Source organism: Rhinolophus ferrumequinum, chromosome 5 (genome assembly GCF_004115265.2).
Source record: "Rhinolophus ferrumequinum isolate MPI-CBG mRhiFer1 chromosome 5, mRhiFer1_v1.p, whole genome shotgun sequence".
In the NCBI taxonomy this organism is placed as follows: Eukaryota; Metazoa; Chordata; class Mammalia; order Chiroptera; family Rhinolophidae; genus Rhinolophus; species Rhinolophus ferrumequinum.
The window spans coordinates 17,850,554-17,871,577 of NC_046288.1; the positions used below are offsets into that span (position 1 = coordinate 17,850,554).

General features: G+C 34.7%; 1 protein-coding gene across 10 annotated transcripts in view; it reads left to right on the top strand.

Annotated features, from left to right (window-relative positions):
- The first annotated feature begins 83 nt into the window (after positions 1 to 83).
- The window catches only part of EXOC1 (exocyst complex component 1), a 50,996-nt gene continuing 30,055 nt past the window's right edge, over positions 84 to 21,024 (top strand). For 2 of the 10 annotated variants that reach the window (XM_033106270.1, XM_033106274.1), the window contains exons 1-10: positions 107 to 409; positions 4,686 to 4,819; positions 7,349 to 7,479; positions 10,280 to 10,439; positions 13,575 to 13,595; positions 15,104 to 15,291; positions 17,370 to 17,597; positions 17,802 to 17,934; positions 18,563 to 18,672; positions 19,453 to 19,506. In XM_033106270.1, the coding sequence (XP_032962161.1) occupies positions 4,696 to 4,819; positions 7,349 to 7,479; positions 10,280 to 10,439; positions 13,575 to 13,595; positions 15,104 to 15,291; positions 17,370 to 17,597; positions 17,802 to 17,934; positions 18,563 to 18,672; positions 19,453 to 19,506 (1,149 nt within the window). In that variant the 5' untranslated portion in view covers positions 107 to 409; positions 4,686 to 4,695. Of the gene's footprint in view, positions 410 to 4,685; positions 4,820 to 7,348; positions 7,480 to 10,279; positions 10,440 to 13,574; positions 13,596 to 15,103; positions 15,292 to 17,369; positions 17,598 to 17,801; positions 17,935 to 18,562; positions 18,673 to 19,452; positions 19,507 to 21,024 lie in introns of all 10 variants that reach the window. The other 8 variants (XM_033106275.1, XM_033106278.1, XM_033106277.1 and 5 more) reach the window with 6 other exon arrangements.

The following is a 21,024-nucleotide window of genomic DNA, read 5'->3' on the forward strand; positions in this document are numbered from 1 at the left end:
GTCCTTGACACGCCCTCCAGCGAGACCTTGCCCCGCCTCCCCACGCCTATCACCATTCCACCGGATAGACTTCCGGCGCGGAGGTTTGTCACATGGCCGGATATGGGAAGTAGTGGTGGAACGGTTGCTTCCGGTTCACCGCTCCATTGAGGGGCACATCTTAGTATCGGTGGCCGCCCCGCCGCATCTGGTCTCTGTCTTGGAACAGCCGCCTCGGCCCAGCCTGGCTGGGTCGCGCCTTGCGGTAAGCCTTGGGCCGCGGCTGCCAGTAGTGCCGGCGGCGGCGGACAGACGAGCGGACTGGCGGGCGCCATGGTCTGAGGAGGCTCCTCAGTTCCCCTAGTGGCTCTTCTCCCGGGGTCTACCTCCCTCCGTTATCAGCCGTCCCTTCCTTTCCCCGCCTGTCTGGGTAAGGCGCAAAGCCCGCTCGTAGCACCTCAGCTCTTTGCTGTCCTGGGGCTTGGGAGAACAATCCTCACGTACCTCTTTATGGATCCGCCCATAGCAACCATGTTTTCTTTGGGCAAAACGGCCCTGATCATTTGCTCTTCGGCGTGGACCGGGAGAGGAGGGCGTGACAGTGCCTTCTCCTTTGTCCAAATCCACATTTCCTGCTAAATGTCTGGCGTACATTTCCCTGTGTCCGTGCACAGTTTTCTCTTCTGGATGACAGGGCTCCACGCGTTGAGACGTCTTGAGAGCATACGGGGCCCAATCCACATAGGTACTCACATGGACCAGCTACTTGTCATGCAATGTAAGGTCCGACTGAATGTAAGGAAACAGGAACCGACACAGAGGAAGCCGTGTGTGCCTGCCTCTGGAATGTGGTCAGACATGGATTCTTAAATCTGGAAGATAGGTTTAGAGGATCTCTAGTGACGTGTTCATTGACTTAAGAGAAAAGTACTCTAAAGCCTGTAGAGTTAATCACTGCACCCTTAAAATGTAAGTGCGGTGGGGGGTCTTCATGAACATGTCTGTCATATTCACCGCTGTAACTTAGAGCAGTGCCTCCCACTTAGTAGACATCAGTATTCACTGAATGAATGGGGGTCCTGTAGTGGCTCTCATTATGCCTAACTCCTTTATGAGGGATTCCCAGGCCTCCCTTTTCCCCACTTACTATACAATCAGTTGTACTTTTAACCAAGGAGGGATTGTGTGGTAAATGTTGACCACTAACAATCATTCATTTGACCAGTTTTTACTATTCAATTGAGGTTACCTCAAGAGGTATTTGTTAGGTACCTACTAAGAAAGAACATAAAACTATGCCCGAGTGTCTCTCTCTCCTCCTGGATTTCTCTCTCTCTGTCTCTCTCTTTCAAGAAAGTTCTCGAGATCCACAAACTTAGGATTTCATGAAGCAATTAGACAGCAAGTGCTTGATTGATTAGTTAATACAGTAAGTGTTATAGCAATTGAGAGGAGAGATCAATTTGGATGAAGATCTTTATTGAATCAACTTCATATAAACCATGAAGTGTAATTTGGGTTTGGATATGGAAAAGCACCTAAGCAAAGACTTAAATACCAGAATGAATGAGAGGGTTTGGAGTGGGAGGTTTGTATTTGGGAACTTGAGTGAAACACTGAGCATGTTGTGATGAAAGCTGTTTTAATATTACTTGTTTGTGGAGGGACTTGGAGTTGTGGAAGCTTGCAAAGAGATAATCAGATACTGTAGTGTTAAATATAGTTGATGTGAACCTGGGTTAGTGTGTTGGCAGTGGGAACAGAATGGAAGGACAACTTATGTGTAGATGAGGCGAAATCAACAGAATGTGGTAGCAAATTTCATGTTGTCAATGGAGGAGGAGAATCAAATATGACAGATTTTGAACCTGGACATTTGCTTACAGATGTGAGAGTGGGAAAGGGGGAATCTTAGAGAAGCAGCAGTTATCATGTTATTTGGTACTATCATTTTGGTTAATTTATTAAATGCCTGCTACATCTTTGCCAAATTAGAACTTTGCCAAGTTCTAATAATACAAAGATAAGTAATAATACAAAGATAAGTAAGCTCCTTGTTTGCCTACAAGGAGCTACTTTTCATACAACTAACTAGAATATATCACTTAAAAGTGGTATGTTAGCAAAGTAGAGAGGAAATGTTAGAGCAGTAGTAAGGGAATTATTGTTTTTGTGTGTGTGACGGCTTCACAGAAGAGATAACATTTTAGCAGGACTTTTGAGGGATGAGTTGGAATTTCCCAGGGAGTTAAGAATTCCAAGAAAAGGAAATTGCATGAACAAAACTCAGAGATAGGAAACTGACCAGTATCTTGTGTAGCTTGGGCATAGAATGGAGTAGAGCTTTTAACATAGTGTGTAGGTCGTAGAACATACTAAAGAATTAATAACAGGGATATTTTGTAATAGGCAGAATGGAGTGAAGATGTAGAGAGGGAGAGGAAAGCAATTGGGGAAAATTCTACTTCATGGCTTCTGTATTCTCTGCAGAGTAAATGGTGAAGTTCATTTGCAGAGAGGTAGGAGGTAGACACTGGAGTTGGGGGTTGAAAGAATAAGCATTTGCAACAACATTGATGGGGAGTAGGAAGAGGAATCATTGAAGGAAATGTTCAAGGATTGCTGAGCAACACTGAAAGTTTAGCTTTGACTGGTCTTAGACATTTGTAATGAATGCAGTGAAGAAGGACATATGGCCTTCTTAAACAGCATTCGTTAGCCCAAGAGAAGTGGAGAGTGGAAATTTGTAACAGGGAGAACTGGTCTACAAACAGAGCAAAATAATTGAAGGAGTAATAATAAAAATGTGGGTGTAGAGAAATGAACACTGCTTCCAGGCTAGGTTGGAAAAGAAATTAAGCTGGAGGCCAGATGGGCAAAGAGAATAGGAAGGAGAGGGAGGTCAGAGGACTAGAGGCTGAGATGCGGTGAAACAGGGAAGATCTGATTTTTGTGCGAAAATTTTTTGAGTTGGAACAGAGATCAACTTTTCACAGATTGAGAAAAATAGAGGAGATACCTAGTTTGCAAGTGTCATTTTGTTATAAAAATTCATTGTAAGTCATTTATTTAAAACTCATAATTTATTTTCCCATAGATATGGTGTTAGAAGTAGAATTTCCTAAGCGAGCTCACACATGAAATACTACATTTCCTTCGGAAAATAGTAATACACCCACACGCGTGCGCGTGCACACACACAGATTATGTATATATATAGATTGATATATATATATTCTATATATACAAGTAAGCTCCTTGTTTGCCTACAATTGAATATATATATTCTATATATATATCAATCTATATATTCTATATATATATTCAAAAAATAAAATTGAAAAGGGATTTTAAAAAATATTTAACTGAAGTTGGCATTTTAAAAAACATTGAATTATATGAGAAAAAGAAGTAGAAACCTATTTTTTATAACAGCTTTTTTGAAACATAATTCATATATCATAAAATTCACCCTTTTCAAGTATATAATTCAGTGTTTTTCAGTATATTCACAAGGTCATACAACCATCACTACTATCTAATTCCAGGACATTTTCATCACCCAAAAAAGAAACCCCACGCCCATTAGCAGTCTCTCTTCATTCCTCTTTGCCCCCAGCCTCTGGCAACCACAGATCTTTCTGTCTCTATGGATTTGTCTACTCTGGACATTTTATGTAAATAGAATCATAAAATATGTGGTCGTTTGTATTAGGTTGGTGCAAAAGTAATTGCGGTTTAAAAGGTTACAAATAATTACAAAAACCGCAATTACTTTTGCACCAACCTAATAACTGGCTTCTTTCACTTAGTATAATGTTTTCAGGATTCATCAGTGTTGTAGCATGTATCAGTACTTTGGGTTTTTTTAATGGCCAAATAATATTCTACCATGTCGGTTGCATTTTATTTTGTTGTATCAGTTCATCAGCTGATGGACATTTGAGTTTTCTACTTTTTGGCTATTGTGAATAAAGCTGCCCTGACTATTCATGTACAAGTTTTTGTGTGGGCATATTTTTTCAGTTGTCTTGAGTATATAGCTAGGAGTGGAATTGCTGGATTACATGGTAACTCCATATGTAATTTTGTGAAGAACAACCAAATTGTTTTCTAAAGTGGCTGCACCATTTTATAGTAACCAGCAATGTATGAGAGTTCCTTTTTCTCCACATCGTTACCAACACTTGTCTTTTTAATTTTAGTCATCTTGGTGTAAAGTGGTAGGTATCTCATTGTGATTTTGATTTGCATTTTCCTAATGCTAATGATGTAGAGCATCTTTTCATAGGATTATTGGTCATTTGTATATCTTTGGAGAAATGTCTATTCAAATCTTTTGCCAAGTTTTTAATTGGGGTATTTGTCTTTTTATTGTTGAGTTATAATTGAGTTGTAAGTGTTCTTTCTATAGGAAATTTAATATTAAAAGATTGAGCATGGGTTTTAAATGTTTTTCTTTTTCTTTTTTCGTATTACAATATTTGGGTAGCACTTCCAAAGATTTTAGAATTCGAAAGTACTGGTTCTCTAATTTGTTTTCCAAACATACAGCTTTTTATTTTTATCATGTATGTGTGTTAATGTATTAAATCATTCTCCCTATGCTTATTAGCCATAAATAAATTACTTTTAATCGTAAATGGAACAATAAGATAGAATGGTTTTGAGAATGAACTTAATACCTACATTCTGATTTTTTTCAGCTGAATAAAGATGACAGCAATCAAGCATGCATTACAGAGAGACATTTTTACACCAAATGATGAACGCCTGCTGAGTATCGTCAATGTCTGCAAAGCAGGAAAAAAGAAAAAGAATTGTTTTTTGTGTGCCACAGGTGGGTATTTAGTAAGAAAAAGTTCTTGTTTGGCATTCTTTTATTCCCTCGGGAACTTTTCCTCCTTGTTTTAAATATTCTCATTGTCTCTGTAATTGGAAAAATGAGTCAACGAATTCATTTTTTAAATTGTTTTTAATTAAATGTTGAGTAATTACAAAAGAATTTCTATAGCATAAATATATAAGATTTGAAGACTAACCATAGTGTGAACACTTGTATACCCAACCACCTAGTTTAAGAAGAATATTACCATTACCTTTGAAGTTTCCTGTGTGCCCTCCCCTGTTCCATTCCCTTTCCTCCCTCATTAAGAGGTAACTAGTATCCTGAATTTTGATTTTCTATTTCCTTGCTTTTCTTTATGATTTTACCATGTATGTTTGTAGTAGCAAATAATATAGTGTTAGTTTTGCATGTCTTTGAACTTTGCCTAAATTGAATCATAGTGCATGTATTCATTTGTGATTTTTTTCTACTCAACATGATGTTCATGTTTGTGATTTTTGTCTGTTGTTTCATATAGCCATAATTCTTCCATTTTCACTGCTGTGTAGTATTCCACTCTCAGAGAGTACCACAATTTATTCACGCATCTGATTAGTGATGAACATGAGGTTTATTCCCAGGTTCTGCTATTCAGATAGCACTTCTGTGAACATGTTTGTGCTTGTCTCCTGGTATATACAGGCACTAATTTTCTGGGGTCTGTATGTAAATATGGAGTTGCTGCGTCAAGGGCATGTGGATTTTCATCTCTAATACCAGATTATTTTCAAAAATAATTGTGCTGGTTTTCACTCCCACAAGCAGTCTGTGTTTTCCACATCCTATTCAAAACTTGGTTTTGATATTTGGTTTTGACACGTCGTTTTGTTTTCAGTCTGGTGGGGATGAAATAGTATTTTGTTGTGGTTTTAAATTGCATTTCCTTGATTAATAATGAGATTGAGCCTCTTTTCATGAATTTATTAGCCATTTCGTTTCCTTGTCTAAGAAATTTGTCTCTTTAAGCCTTTCGCTTATTTTTCTATTGCGTTTGTTGTCCTTTTACTAATTTCTTTAAGTTCTTTATATAATCTGGATACTAATACTTTGGTTATGTAGATCCTATTTTGTGACTTATCTGTTCACTTTTTATGATGCCTTTTAATGGAATTTATAATTTTAATGAAATCAAGTTAATCAATCTGTTCTTTTATGGCTTTCCCTTTTTGTTTCTTATTTAAGATCTCTTTTCCTACCCTAGAGTAATAAAAGTATTCACCTATATTATTTTATTATATTTATTATCTTATTATTATTATACTTCTAAAATTTTTGTAATTTCACCTTTCACATTTTAGTCTTTAACTTACCTCTGTCCATATGTGTAGTGATGAGTGTGAGCGTATCTGTTTCTGGAGTCTTTCTTATATCTGGTTTTTATTTTGTCTTGTTTTGATACTTTATTCTTGCACCTAAATTTTAGCATCAACCTGTCAAGTTCCATAATTTGTTGGGATTTTTATTGGAATTGTTTTGAATCTGTAGTTCACTTTGGAGGGCACTTGCATTTTTATGATAATTGAGTCTTATCCATGAACATGGTACAGTTCTGCATTTCTCTAGGTCTTCTTTAATGTCTTTCAGTAAGGTTTATGGATTTAAAGGCTTTCAATAAGTTTCATAGTTTTAACGGCTTTGCACATATGTTGTTGTATTTATTCCTAGGTATTTCTTTATGTCTAGATTTTTTTATTTAAGTTATTATCATAATAATAATTTATTAGCGTTTTTCTAAGACTTAATTTTTTATAGTACTTTTAGGTTTACAAGAAAATTGAGAGGGAGGTGAAGAGATTTCCTATATACCCCCTGTCTCCAACAGTGGTACATTTGTTACCAAGAATGAACCTACATTGACATCACAATCACCCAAAGTCCACAGTTTATACCTTAGGGTTCATTCTTAGTGTTGTACATTCTGTGGGTTTGGACAAATGTATAATAACATATATTCATCATTATGTTTTACTACTCTAAAAGTCCTTTGTGCGTTTTCTGTTCATATGTCTTCCTACCCCTGGCAACCACTGGTCTTTTTACTATCTCCATAGTGTTGTCTTTTCCAGAATGGCATATAGGTTATATGTGGAATTATACAGTATGTAGCCCTCTCAGATTGATTGTTTCACTTAGTAATATGCATTTAAGGTACCTCCATGTCTTTTGATGGCTTGATAGCTCATTTCTTTTTAGTATTGAATAACATTCCATGTCTGCATGTACCACAGTTTATTTATCCATTCACCTACTGAGGGACATCTTGGCAATTATGAATAAAGCAGATATAAATGTCCATGGGCATTTTTTTGTGAAGACGTACATTTTTAACTCCTTTGGGTAGATACCAAGGAGCAGAGTTGCTGGATCATATATTAAGAGTATGTTTAGTTTTGCAAGAAACGAACAAACTGTCTTCCAAAGTGGCTGTACCCACCAGCAATGAATGAGAGTTCTAATGAAAGTGTGTGTTTTACTCAACAGTAACAACTGAACGCCCTGTGCAGGTGAAGGTGGTCAAAGTCAAGAAGTCTGATAAAGGAGATTTCTACAAAAGGCAGATTGCGTGGGCCCTTCGAGACCTTGCTGTCGTAGATGCCAAGGATGCTATTAAAGTATGTTGGGTTCTTTTAGGTTTTGACCTGTGTTCAAAAAGTGTCTTTGATTGTATCATATAGTATTGTGTCTTCTAAAATGATCACATCTTGTTGGTTTGGTCCATCAACTAACCAAGAATTAGTCTACAGTGTATTAATCAACCTTCTACTCTCCCTTCCTCACTCTCAGACTACTAAAAATAAGTACATAGTATGTTAGTTTCATTGTTTTTTGAGCTACAATTATGTTTGTGCACAAATTACATAAACTAAAGCAAAATGATCTCAACTCTACATTTCCATATTTAGATCAAGATTACTTAGTATAAATTCAGTAAATTAGTACAGATTTTAAAGTAGTGTGTTGTGTGAGTGGTTTTTAAAAAATCATTGTTCTGGTAAAACCTAGTTCAAAATCACATATAATATAACCAAAGTGAGTCTTTCTTAGTACTTAGGAATTAATGTAGAGTCACCAGCTGAGGCAGCCAAGCTGGCCTTTTGAAGCCATGGCCTGATGTTTATGGCTCAAGTAAAGGAAATGGTATTGAGTTACACAGCTTATTTTAAGGAATTTAAAGAATAAGATGTAAGAATATAAATCTTACACCTTTCATTTAAGCCATATTAAAAATCCAAGTCCGTTGAATAAGATGATAATCATGTTAAAGGACCACCTTTATTCCTGACAATTCAAGGCTTTTCATAGCAATACCCTTTCTTCAAAGAACTCTGCAGGTCAAGTTAGTTGCTTTCTCCTTCTCATCCATTTCTAGCTGCCCTCATCTTTCTCTGCGGCCCAAGGTCACCTCCGCAGCTCCTGATTGCAGGTACTAAATCCGCTTGCACTGTTGATGGGGCTAATAGCAAGGTTTACGTTAATGTCATTACAGGTGTCCTTTGCTTTAACTCTACAGGCCCTATCCATTTATTACAAAGACACAAAGAAGTAAAAACTACGTTTGTAGAGCAATCTGATAACATAAAATTCTGGTGTAACCCTTACCCTGGTACATACCTGTGAGAAACTAAAAGCTAGACAAAATGACAGGCAGCATTGTCAGGTGCAAAATAATTTTTCAATGAAGCAAAAACAACTTAAGGCGAGTCCTGCATATCTGTAGAATTCAGATTTCTTTCAAATATAGAGAATTCCTTTAAGTATTTTCGGCAAACTGAGCCTTTGCTTTATCTCTAAGGAGCACCCAATTTTTAGAAAAATATGAAAATAGGATTTGGCAGGTGGTTTGAGTCTGTGTGTGTGTATGTGTTTGGAAAGAAAATTTAAATGGGATTTTTTATAGACAATTGAATAAATTATTTAACAAGTAATTTCTGTTACTATGGGGAAAGATCAAGAGTAGAGACTTTTTGGTAGGTTTCTGTTTAAGAGAAAATACTTTAAAGGCTTTTTAGGAAACACCTTTATTAAAAAGCCTTTCTTCCTTCAATAGTTTTGCACTTTGCAACCCCATTGACTTGCATAATTTGCTAACTTTGCTGAATGCTTATTTGAATGTTTTCTTGCAGCTGATGCCTCATTGCTGACTTGCTTAATTGATTTTTTTTTTCATTTTACGTAGGCACCTTGGTGTGTGTATGCTATATATGGATATAAAACATAACATTTTTATACATAGCCTAACATTATTTTTATACATTAGCCTAACTATCACACATTGATTTGTGTGAGTTGTTGACACTGGAGCACTCAGCTTTTTTTATGGCATTATGGGAAATATTCCCAGGGAAGAGACCATTTCCCATCAAGTTTCGTATTAGTTGCCAATATTCTTAGATTTTGTTATAAGTAATAATGCAACTACCTTTTCTGCTTATTGAGATATAAATTAGACTGATTAGTGGTTCCATGCTACTGTAATATGATTGTACCACAGGTCAAGTCCCTAAATTATCCCATGTCTTCACAGTAAAAGTCTGATATAACTTCCCTTGCCTTTAAAGTCTTTATTTACATTTTGTTCCCCGTAAATGACACTTTAAATTAATTGAATATAATTAGCCTTCTGTAGAACATTAAGAACATTTGAATCTATTTTTCAATTCCTTGGATGTGGAGAAAAGTATACATCCATATGTTTTAACTTTTTATATAGTAGTCAAGTAGTTCTACATTCAAGGGAGACTTAGCATGAAATTATTCCGGTAATGTGGCTCATGAGACTCAGAGCCTCATGCAATTCCTACACATCAGTTGAGCTTCTTTTTGACGTTTGAAACACCTTTAATCTTTCTATATGTTCAGAATTGAAAACAGATAGGAGCAGTCCCTGCTTTTTATCTGATTTGTTCTTGAAAACCACACCAGAATATAGATTGCATTTTTTCTCATATGTTATAATTGGAAGATATATTCTTTATCAAGGAATTAGTGTCAAATCACAGTTATGAATAGTAGTACATTATCAAAGAAAAGGTATAACTTTAAAACCCTGTACGCAATTTAAAAAGAAAAATTAGGTCCACATCAAAAGTACAGACCATTGTCATCTTACAGACTAGGAAGCTGAGACACAACGTCGTTAAGTAGACATCTTATATTTCTACTCATAGACTTAAGGGGGATGGGAAGAAAATTACGAAAACACTATGTTGTTTTTTGTCCAGCTTCTTTTGGGAGGTAGACAAAGTTTTTATTATAAATTGAATTTTCTGAGCCATTCTGTGCAAGTCACTTAGCTAATTTTTAATGGTGATGATTTCTTCAACTTCTTTTTGTTTTTTTGAGAGAATATATTTTACAATATTGAAAATGGGATGTGATAAAAAAATTCTCTTTTGTATATTTTTATTTCAGGAAAATCCTGAATTTGATTTACATTTTGAAAAAATATATAAATGGGTTGCCAGCAGCACTGCTGAAAAGAATGCATTTATTTCATGCATTTGGAAATTGAATCAGCGCTATCTCCGGAAGAAAATTGATTTTGTCAATGTTAGTTCACAGCTTTTGGAAGGTAAAGTTAAATAAAAATATACATGTGAAACAAGTGTATCTGTAACTGATTATATAATTTGACATTATTTAAGATAATAAGAACATTGAATTACCTGTATATTCAATGTAATTGAATAATTACAAGGTAATTATAAAGTAATTTCAATAATTATAAAGTAATTTCAAAATAACTTTTATTGTAGAAGTGATCCTTTGTTATAGAAAATTGATACATTAAATTAAATAAATAAAAATCATGTTTAAACTTAATCCTCAAAGATAACTCCTGTTAACATCTTGTTAGATATTCTTCTAGACTTTCCTCCATGCATATTTAAATGCATTTTTAAATAAAGAAATTTACATTGTTTCCTAACATACTTTTTCACATCATGAACATTTTTCATGTTATTAAATACTTACCCAACATTATTATTTTTTTTTAATTAAAGTTTATTGGGGTGACAATTGTCAGTAAAGTTACATAGGTTTCAGGTCTACAATTCTGTAATACATCATCTATGTATCACGTTGTGTGCTCACCACCCAGAGTCAGTGGGTATTCTTCCATTACCATAGATTTGATCCTTTTTACCCTCATCTACCACCCCTCTCCCTACCCAACATTATTTTTAATGGCACCATATTATTCCATTGTATAGATATACTATAATTCATTTAATTAATCATTTAGTTTTAATTTTCCAATCTTTGCTTATTTTTAAAATGTCTGAGATGAATGTCTTTGTAGCTGTATTTTTGTGCAGTGTAGGTGTAGTGGTTAAGAACACAGCTCTGGAGTGAGACTGCCTGGGTTCAAATCCTAGTTTTGTCACTTACTAGCTCTGTTAACTTGGGTTATTCTGTGTTTCAGTTTTCCATGTCTCAGAAATAGAGATAATAATAGTATTCACCCTGTAGCACTGTTGTGAGGATTAAATTAGTATATGAACATAATGAGAACAATGCAGATATATAGCAAGTACTCTATAAATATTAACTATTATTATGTTATCAGGATAAAATCCTTCATTAGACATGAAGTTAATTAGGATAGTTTTTATTGGTGTATCTTCAGGAAAGTTCCTAAGGATTATTTTGTGTTACAAGACAAAAACTCTACTGTTGATTTTTGAAAATATGAGATTTTATTCTTAATTTACAATTTCTTTCATGAAGACAAACATTGTAAGAAAATGGTTCTTTGTGTCTTGTGGATGCAATTTGTGTTGTATTCTTTATCTTGAAGAAAGCAGTTGAAATAACAGCTGGTATACAAATGAACAGAATTGTTGCCCTCTCTTTTTAAGAAAAAAACCTTAGATTTGTCTCAAATTATGTATTAGGAAACTTAGATTCATCCTAAGTTGTATATTAATAATTAAAAATAGACGCTTCTATTCTGTCAGGTTGAAACATCTGAAATTGCCAGTATTCAACCATTCTGATCTATAAAAATGGCAGTTTCAGATGCTTTACACTATTCCTTTACTTAGGCACTTGCCTCTGTCTTTTCTCTATTTTGTTTTACTTAACTCCTTTTCTGTTTGGCCCTGAGTCTTTCTCTCCTTCAATGTAGTATTCTTTCTCATCAGTTATAAATTAGTGAGCCCATTATTGGTTTCAGGCTGAATGCTGGGAACTGGCAGAGGCAAGTCCCATGTGTCAGGCCGGTGTTCCTCCCGCAGTGAGGCTGGCCTTGTTAGGAGTTTGCAGGAATGGCCCTTTCACCAGCATTAGACCCAGTGTCCTAATGAATGAGTGTGTGAAGGGAATGACCTTCACGAAACTTATGGTACTTTTTCATGCCTTGAACAGTGGTCTAACTTTTTTTAGTAGTCTTTATTTATTTATTTATTTTACCATTTTAGGGTTGAACATTCTGTTAGGTGAATTTAAGAGCTTGTGTTCTGTTTTCAAATATTGCATACCTCCAGATGTTATTTATTGGCTAAGATGTAGTATAAACCAATGTATTTCATTAAGTCAAAAATACGGGAAAATACGTACCTTACCTGTATTTACCTCATTAAGAAATATTACTAAAATCAATGAGAAGAGTATTGCTGTTTTTGAGAATGAAGTGTCAAGCTTAAAAAAGAGAGAGAATTTCATTTTTCAGGGCCTAAAACAAAAGTGTAGATATTTTCAATTTTTATAAATATTAATCCAAATTGAGATCAATTTTAAGAATACTGAGAAGATCCTTCAGGATCTCATTTTGAAAATCACTTTTTATAAATCAAATAACCATTGCTTTGGTTCAGTGGAGTTCAGGGAGTAGCTTCTTTAATGTCTACAACTTGTTTTAATGTTTTATTGGACTTTAAAACCATGACCTGTAATTCCCATTTTTAAAAAAATTTATGTGTCTAGGCTTTGGGCGATGTTAGAAAATAGATTGTCACCATCTCCTTTTAAGAGATAAATAATCATTCAAGTAAATAAGACTATTCATCGTGAATGTTAGCAGTGGTGACTTTAGTAGTTTTTCTTGGTAACAGTTGAATGTTCGTGCTAATAATTGGAGCTTCTTAGCATAATATGGATTTTAAAAGAGAACTTTGTTGGCAGTTGAATTAGAGTGAAGTTTTCGTATGGACTTTTCTTTTTCACTCTTGCAACCAGATTTTTAAAAATCTTTGACGTAAATCCAGAGATGCCAGCTTGAACGGCTATTTTGTGTGTTTTTTTAATAACTTCAATTTTGTCCTTTCTAACAATGTTTTATGACTAATCCATTGTGAGGGTGTGTCCGGGTAAAGGTTTTGGCCTTGAGTGAAAACAACTAAACTAAATGCATGAGTCACAGCTGACCTGAAAATAATCTCCAGGAAGCGATCTGTTTCCCAGTTTTCTCCTCCAAGGACTAGTCCGTACTGTTTCTTAAAAGGCTCAGAGAAAATAGAAAGCTAAATGTATTTTTAGTAACTGTCAGAAAATGAATAAGAAAAACGAACTCTCGAAATTTAACTTCTCGTAGATCTTTCCACTTTGTAATTAATATTGGCATTGTCTTTTGAACCTTGATTTAGCATGAAGTTCAAATGAAATACGGGTAGTGTTTTAAAAATTTAAACCTGTATACTTTTCTACCCAGCTAATATTCTTTGCTTACTTTCCTCTGCTTTTTTCATACCTTTTTACTCTCCAGAACTGCCTAAAGTTACAGAAGGTGCGTAACACCTTTTATTCTTATTCTATTCTATACATTATTACTTGCCATTGTTATGTACTGTTGGTTGCATATTTTATGAAATTATGTTCACGGATAAGTTTACTACTGCACAATCCATATGGTGGTAAAATTAATGATAGTATTAATTATTAACTTCCAAAGAACTGTTTCATGGGAGAGAAAATACTTCTGAAGCAGTTATGATTATTTAAAATATTTGTTAATTTTAAATATCTACTTGTGAAAAGAGCTGTCCTGAATGTTTTGGGGAGTCCCTGCTAATAAGCTGTCACACATGACAGTTTAACATTTGCACAATGAATGAAATGGATTCATTCACAGGACAAATAGCTTTTCATGCTTCTCTAAAAATCTTATATACTGTAATCTACAGTTACCTATACCAAAAATTTTAGTCCCCTCCTTTTTTTTCTGGGAGTTATCTAAATCTGCCTTATTATCATTCTTAAGAGTGAATCTTTTGTTAGTTTGAATTAGCTCGTTGTTTCTAGGATGAATTAACAAAGTGTATGTCAGTTCATGCTGAATGTAAATATGCATTTTCAGAGAAGATAATATTTAAAGCATCCAGAATTTGTGATTTAAATAATGACCTATTAATTTCATGAAAATCGGTAACTTTATTTGGGTGGTGAAAATTATTTTTTTGATTTTACCTCTCTTCAAGCTTTATATAAAATCTCACATGCTAAGTATATTCAAAAATTGAACTGAAACATTTATCCAGAAAGCATCTCAGATTTAACCTCTTGGTATTTTGTTATGAAGACCATTTAAATTTTTGTGATTTCAAGCAACCATGTTGGTGTTGCTCTTTTTACCATAGAGTTATTGAGAGAACTTCTATAGCTTATCTTTGGAAATTTTGTCCATGCATGTGCAATTTCTTTAAACAAAGAAATGGAAAATTAGGTCAGTATTTTCAGTGACCAAAATAAATTGTAAATTGTAGATGCATTTTTCATTTCAATTAAAAGTTATTTGAAGTATGTGTGTGTGTGTGTGTGTGTGTGTGTGTGTGTGTGTATATATATATATATATATAACAAAGACGAAAATAACAAAAATAACAGATGAAAAATGTTACCTGGGAAAAAAAGGAAGACATTGTTTTCTTGTGTCCTGAATCCATAATCATTATTTTGTTAGAGCAACAATCACCTTGGATATGAAAAAAAGGTTAGGCTTGTTTCCCTATGTTTTGTTTCTGTTTTTGTATTTGTTTTTTTAGTTTGTGTTTGGGAAATTGTGACTAAAGCTTATTTTAACGCTTAAAAATCGGTGAATTAGACTACATGCTTTTTATTTGTTATAATAAGGTATGCCATTCTTCATAAAAATAAGGGTTTTTTTCCATATGTTTTGAATCATTCTTTCCTATTTTTCAGCCAGTATATGTGACCTGTGCTTAATTGACCTTACCTATAAATACTGTGTTATTGTCCTTCCTACTTTTTTACTATTTTATTTTTACCCTCTTTAAGAATCTGTTCCAAGCGGAGAAAATCAGAGTGTAACAGGAGGTGACGAAGAAGCAGTAGATGAATACCAAGAGTTAAATGCGAGAGAAGAGCAGGATATTGAAATAATGATGGAAGGCTGTGAATATGCAATATCTAATGCTGAGGCCTTTGCAGAAAGGTTGTCCAGAGAGTTGCAGGTGCTAGATGGGGTAAGGCTTTCTTATAATCTATGATTTGTGATGTACAGTGGATTGAGAAGACTTGTGATGTTCGTATTTTACTGCCTCGTAGTGTGATTACTGATGTCTTTATGAGTGCATTACCAGTTGCTCTCAGTCTTTCACTGTTCTTGGTCAAAAGACAGAATCATTCTTATTTCGTCAGGCCAATGAAGGCGGTCGGCTGAGTTTCCAGATTTTGGCAGGTTCTTGAAATGAAGTGATGGAAGTAAAAAGAAAGCCAGCCAGAAACCAACTTGGGGGTTAATATCCTCAGCCTCTGAAACATCTCAGAATAGTTCAATGCAAAAGAATAGCATTTGTGGTTTGAAAAAAATAGGTACAAATTAGAAGGAGAGGAATTGGGCTGAAATAAGTGAATCATTTACCCAAAGGGAACAGAATAAGTGTTGTAAAAACAAGAGTCAGGGTTAAAAAGGATGTGTGACTCCTCTGCTACTTTATTTTTTAATAGATCCTTTAATTTGTATGCAGAGTTTTTCTGAGTCTGTATCTAAATGTACATCTTTTGAAAGTAAAGAGCCAAAAGAAGTAGTACTTACAGTGCTTCCTGAAAATAAGACCTAGCCAGACCATGAGCTCTAATGCGTCTTTTGGAGCAAAAATTAATGTAAGACCGGGTCTTATACTATATAATATAACGTAACATAACATATTATATTATAAGACCTGGTATTATATTATATTTATTACATTATATTTTATTATATTATATTACTTTACATAGACCCGGTCTTATGTTAAAATAGGACCGGGTCATATATTAATTTTGGCTCCAGAAGACGCATTAGAGCTGATGGTCCAGCTAGGTCTTATTTTCGGAGAAACACCGTATGTGAAAAAAATCTTAAGATGAACATTTAGGAATTTTTGTTTACACAAGGTAAGCATTTAGGAAAAACCCTCAGATAATAAAAAATATTTTAAGACTTAAAACAATTTTGGTGTTTTATACATGAAGGTACAGACCCTATAAGGTTGAACTGAGGCCTAGAGATTACATGAATAGTCCAAGCTTACAAATTTACAAAAGTTACTGGAAGTAAAGCATAGAAGAAACTTCAAGATGTTGAAGTGGAAATTGCCCTCAATAAATTCAAGCCCTAACTGCTGCCTAAGCGATGTCAGTGGTTCTGAGTGGGTCTGACTATAGTTGGGCTGCACTTAACAGTTGAGTTATTATGAGTACTCTGTAAAATAGCACATGTGAAATTATAGCATCAGCTGTACGATAATGTTTTTCTAATTCCTTGTCCAAGATTTTTCTCATACTATGTTGCCTACCTTTTTAATGTGGCTTAGTGGTTTATATTTTCTTTTCTAACTAATATTGCATATATCTTTCAAGTCATTATATTGCTTTGCAGTTTAATTTTGGATTTGGCAGCTTCCATATTTTAGGGAATTTAGAATCAATAGAATCATTTAGAAAACAGTGGTAAGGGGATGGTATAGTTTGTTACTGCTTTGCCTGAGAAAAACATGGTTGCAAATGAGAGAGAAAAAGAAGACCATAGAAGGAGCTATCTTCTGGCCATATGCTCTTCCACATCCTGTTGGTGCAAATCATACTGCAGTTATAAATCAGTTCCATGTAACCTTCAAAGACTGGTACCACTGCTACCCTCTTGACTAAGGTATTTCGTAGGTAATTATGCTTTTATTTAGGGCTTAACATAAATGTTAAGAAGTATAGAAAATTCCTATAGCCAGTAGAATTGGAAAAAAAGTCAGAGGTGACATAGTTGAATGACCCCCCATTTTCAGAAATGAGACTGTATCATTATTGATGATACATTGTGGGACAGAACCGTACTTGTGTGATCTGTGAAAATACAAAATAACTGAGACCTGGTCCCTAACCTGGATATATAGGCAAGCGTACCTTCTTAAAATACTGTATAAAAAGTGGAACATAAACTAGATGTGTAGATGTATATGTCAATCTTTGTTACTCTCCTGTCAAAGAGATTTGGCAGTATTTTATCTTTATACTTCCTTTACACATTTAAATAATATGAAGTGTTACTTTGTTTTTAACTTTGTAGGCCAACATCCAGTCAATCATGGCCTCTGAAAAGCAAGTGAACATCCTGATGAAGTTGCTGGATGAGGCTCTAAAGGAAGTGGATCAGATTGAATTGAAACTGAGCAGTTATGAGGAAATGCTCCAAAGTGTAAAAGAACAAATGGATCAGATCTCGGAAAGCAACCACCTAATTCATCTTAGTAACACTAATAATGTAAAACTCTTGTCTGAGATAGAGTTCCTTGTGGTAAGTGTGATAAGTTACCAACAATAAAAAAAAAACGAAAAATCTAATGATAATATATAAAACCCATTTGTAAATATTTTCTAATTTCCTTATGAGAGCAAGATGTAAAATAATTCCAAAGACCTAGTGATAGGGTTGTGTAGCCACTTACCTGTAAATTTCCCACAATTCCATGTGAAAATGGTGTATTTACATATATTCCAGAACCACATGGACTTGGCCAAAGGTCATATCAAGGCCCTTCAGGAAGGAGATCTTGCCTCTTCCAGAGGCATTGAGGCCTGTACCAATGCCGCCGATGCCCTTCTGCAGTGCATGAATGTGGCTCTTCGACCAGGTATGTTCATGGGAGATGGTAAAGTCTGACCAAGAGTCTGAGACTAAGCCTGTAACTTAGTAGAACGCTTTTGACATGCTATGCCTGGGGCAAGTCATTATTAGCTATTCAAACAAGTTTCACTTATTGCCAAACTTATTTCTATTGACACTAAGAACTTTTCCATTTCAGTTCTTTCTGATTGACCATCAGTGACTCAAGTTAACACCGTGATTTTTCTTCACTACAGTTCATAGAAGCTAGCACAAAGCAGATGCTTTGGTTAGACCAGGGAGCATAAGGTTTTGCTAGGCCAATGGTTCTAAAAGTTGACTTGGCCTCAGAATCACCAGACAGGCTTATTAAAATACAGATTGTCAGGCCCCAAGCCCAGATTCGGGAGGTCTGGGCCGAGGCCTTAGAACCCACATTTCTAACAGTCCTCAGATGACGCTGGGGGAGTACCACATTGGGAGCACCGCCGTGCTGTTCTGGTTTTCCCCTTGCCTTTCTTTTATACAGCAAACAAATAAACCAGTAAAACTAGGTTCTTCAAAATGGAAATATGGATTCTTTCATCAATGTATGCATTAAACATCGGGGAAATCTTTTTACCCATTAAAGCAGTCAAGAAATACTCTGATTTTAGGCCATGACATGCTCCTGGCAGTCAGACAACAGCAGCAGCGTTTCAGTGATTTGCGAGAGCATTTTGCCCGGAGACTGGCCAGTCACCTCAACAATGTTTTTGTTCAACAGGTAATTTTATTTTTTTATTAATACTGGCATGTTCCTGTAGCTCATTTATCAATTACCTTAAACTTAAATTCCCACAGAAAATTTTAACGTATTTGATTGGGATCACAACATATTTCTTCACACATTTATTTGATTTTAAGATTTTTAAGTAAGTGCATATTTGCTCATAGATGTATTTTGGGCCTCAACTGGCCCCTGCGATAGATAGTCTAGCTCCTTTCAGCTAAAAATCTCTGATTCAAGAAATCACATAAATATGCTTACTTATTACATATACCATTTAGACGTTCGTATTGATAAAAATAAGTCTAAACTCGTTACATGTTTACTGTTTGGCCTGTTTTATTTTTCAATACTTTGAGGTAAGAACCAGGAATTGATCTAGTGTTTTAAGTATTTCATTGGCTCTGTGTACTTATATACATGAGAAAAATTACTGTAGTGAAATGAGGATATAGTGCAAATGACTATATGCAATATAGTGTAAACCTTTTGTCTACATTTTTATGTGGAAAGTGATGTTATAATTAAGGTTGTGGCAGTAATATTAATACTAAGAGTACCTTAGATGGATTTGAATAGAAGGCATTTTAATATCTGGTATAATAAATTAGGTGTCTTACGGTTTTCATCTTTTTTATTAGGATTATTGGGCAAAAAAAAAAAATGAGGGTAATTTTGTTCATTAAAAAATACTCTCTGAAACATTGGATTCTTACTTTGTTTTCACTTTGCAGTATTCTAAAACAATTGTATTTATTATATTTTATTTCTGATTAGTTTACTCAGGCCCTCCTTCAGCTCTATAACAGGTCCTACTTTCTTTCGGTGCCTGTGAGTACATCAAATTTGGCGCAAGCTTCTCTGATTCTTTTTGTTTTGTTTTGTTCTATAAAGTTTGCTAAACTTAACAGCAGCAGAATCTTTATAAATTATAACTTACTGATTTAAGCTACCTGTTAACCATACTTGTAGCAGTTTTTTAATGTCCCATAGCCAAAGTTTATTTTTTAGGCATTTAATCTCATTCTGCTTTCCTTTCTTCTCGTCATTCTTTCATTCACTTCCTCCTTCATTTATTTAGAAGTTATTTGCCAGGTGATTGCGATGTATAGCAGGCATTTACCTGGGATAGGTGAGCAGCTGATCAGCCTTCAGTAGCTTACAATCTAGGGAAGGGAGATGATACTCAGGAAGGGTACACGTTATGGCAGTGGTGCTATGGGAGCATAAAAGACCACTCACTAAGCATGTAGGGGAAATGGGGGAAGATTTCTCTTAACATTTCACTTGACTTGAAAAGTGTCAAGAAAAAAGTAAACCTAGAAGTCACAAAGGAAATACTAATTCACATTTTTCTTACAGTATTATTTCAATAATATCTATTTCTACACAGTTCTTTAATTTTTAAGAACGACACCATTGTCAGTGCTATTATTCACATTTGTAGATGGTATTGAAAATACCAGTCAATAAATAGTAGTCCTTTCTGCACCCTAATTGTTTGTTGTAACATGCAATTATTTATGGTTTTGCTTCTTTGCCTTGTAAACTAATGGCTTTGTTTAAAATTAATGCTTCCCAGTTCTAAAAGCTAATATGTATTGTTACATGTGAATGATGCATGTTAAAAACTAGAATGTTGCAATGCCCTAGGATGTGCTGAAAAGAAGGTGCAAGAAGATGTCCCAAGTATAGAAAAGAGATTTTTCTATGTGTTGAATTCAGTGCATCAGGTCACCTAGCAAAAGTTGGGAAACATGGGTATTTCTATTGCTTGTTGTGGGACTAAGTAGCTGGAAATATTTGATTACCATATTATGGTACATCTCTTTGTCAGTCACCAGGTTTTCATTGTGTACTTGCTGTCGTCCATATGTAAGAATAAGAAATGACTCCCACCCTCAAGATGATTGTAAGGAAGTTAATGTACTTAAAGCTCTACAGCAATGTATACATTAAATTGCTAATTGTATAACTATGTATACATAGTACATATATGTATAAGTGCTAATGGGTTTAATTAAAAGTGTGTTTCCTGAGGATCTGAGTAGTCAGATATGGCATCACAGATGACACAAGACTTGAATACAGTCCATGCAATGCAGTTTATAGCAAATGTGTAGATATTATAACTACCGTACAGAAGAATCCTGTTAAATAAATTGATCACAACATAACAGTAATTTAAGACCATTAATTCCCAGTTTTTTTTAAATTCACACATTAGTAATTAAAAGAAGTAAAATTTGGAGACTGACCAAGTCACCAATTTTTTATTTTACAAAACAAAAACCTTTAAAAAGAAATACTGCCATCTACTTTCACTATCTTTTATTTTGAAAATAACAT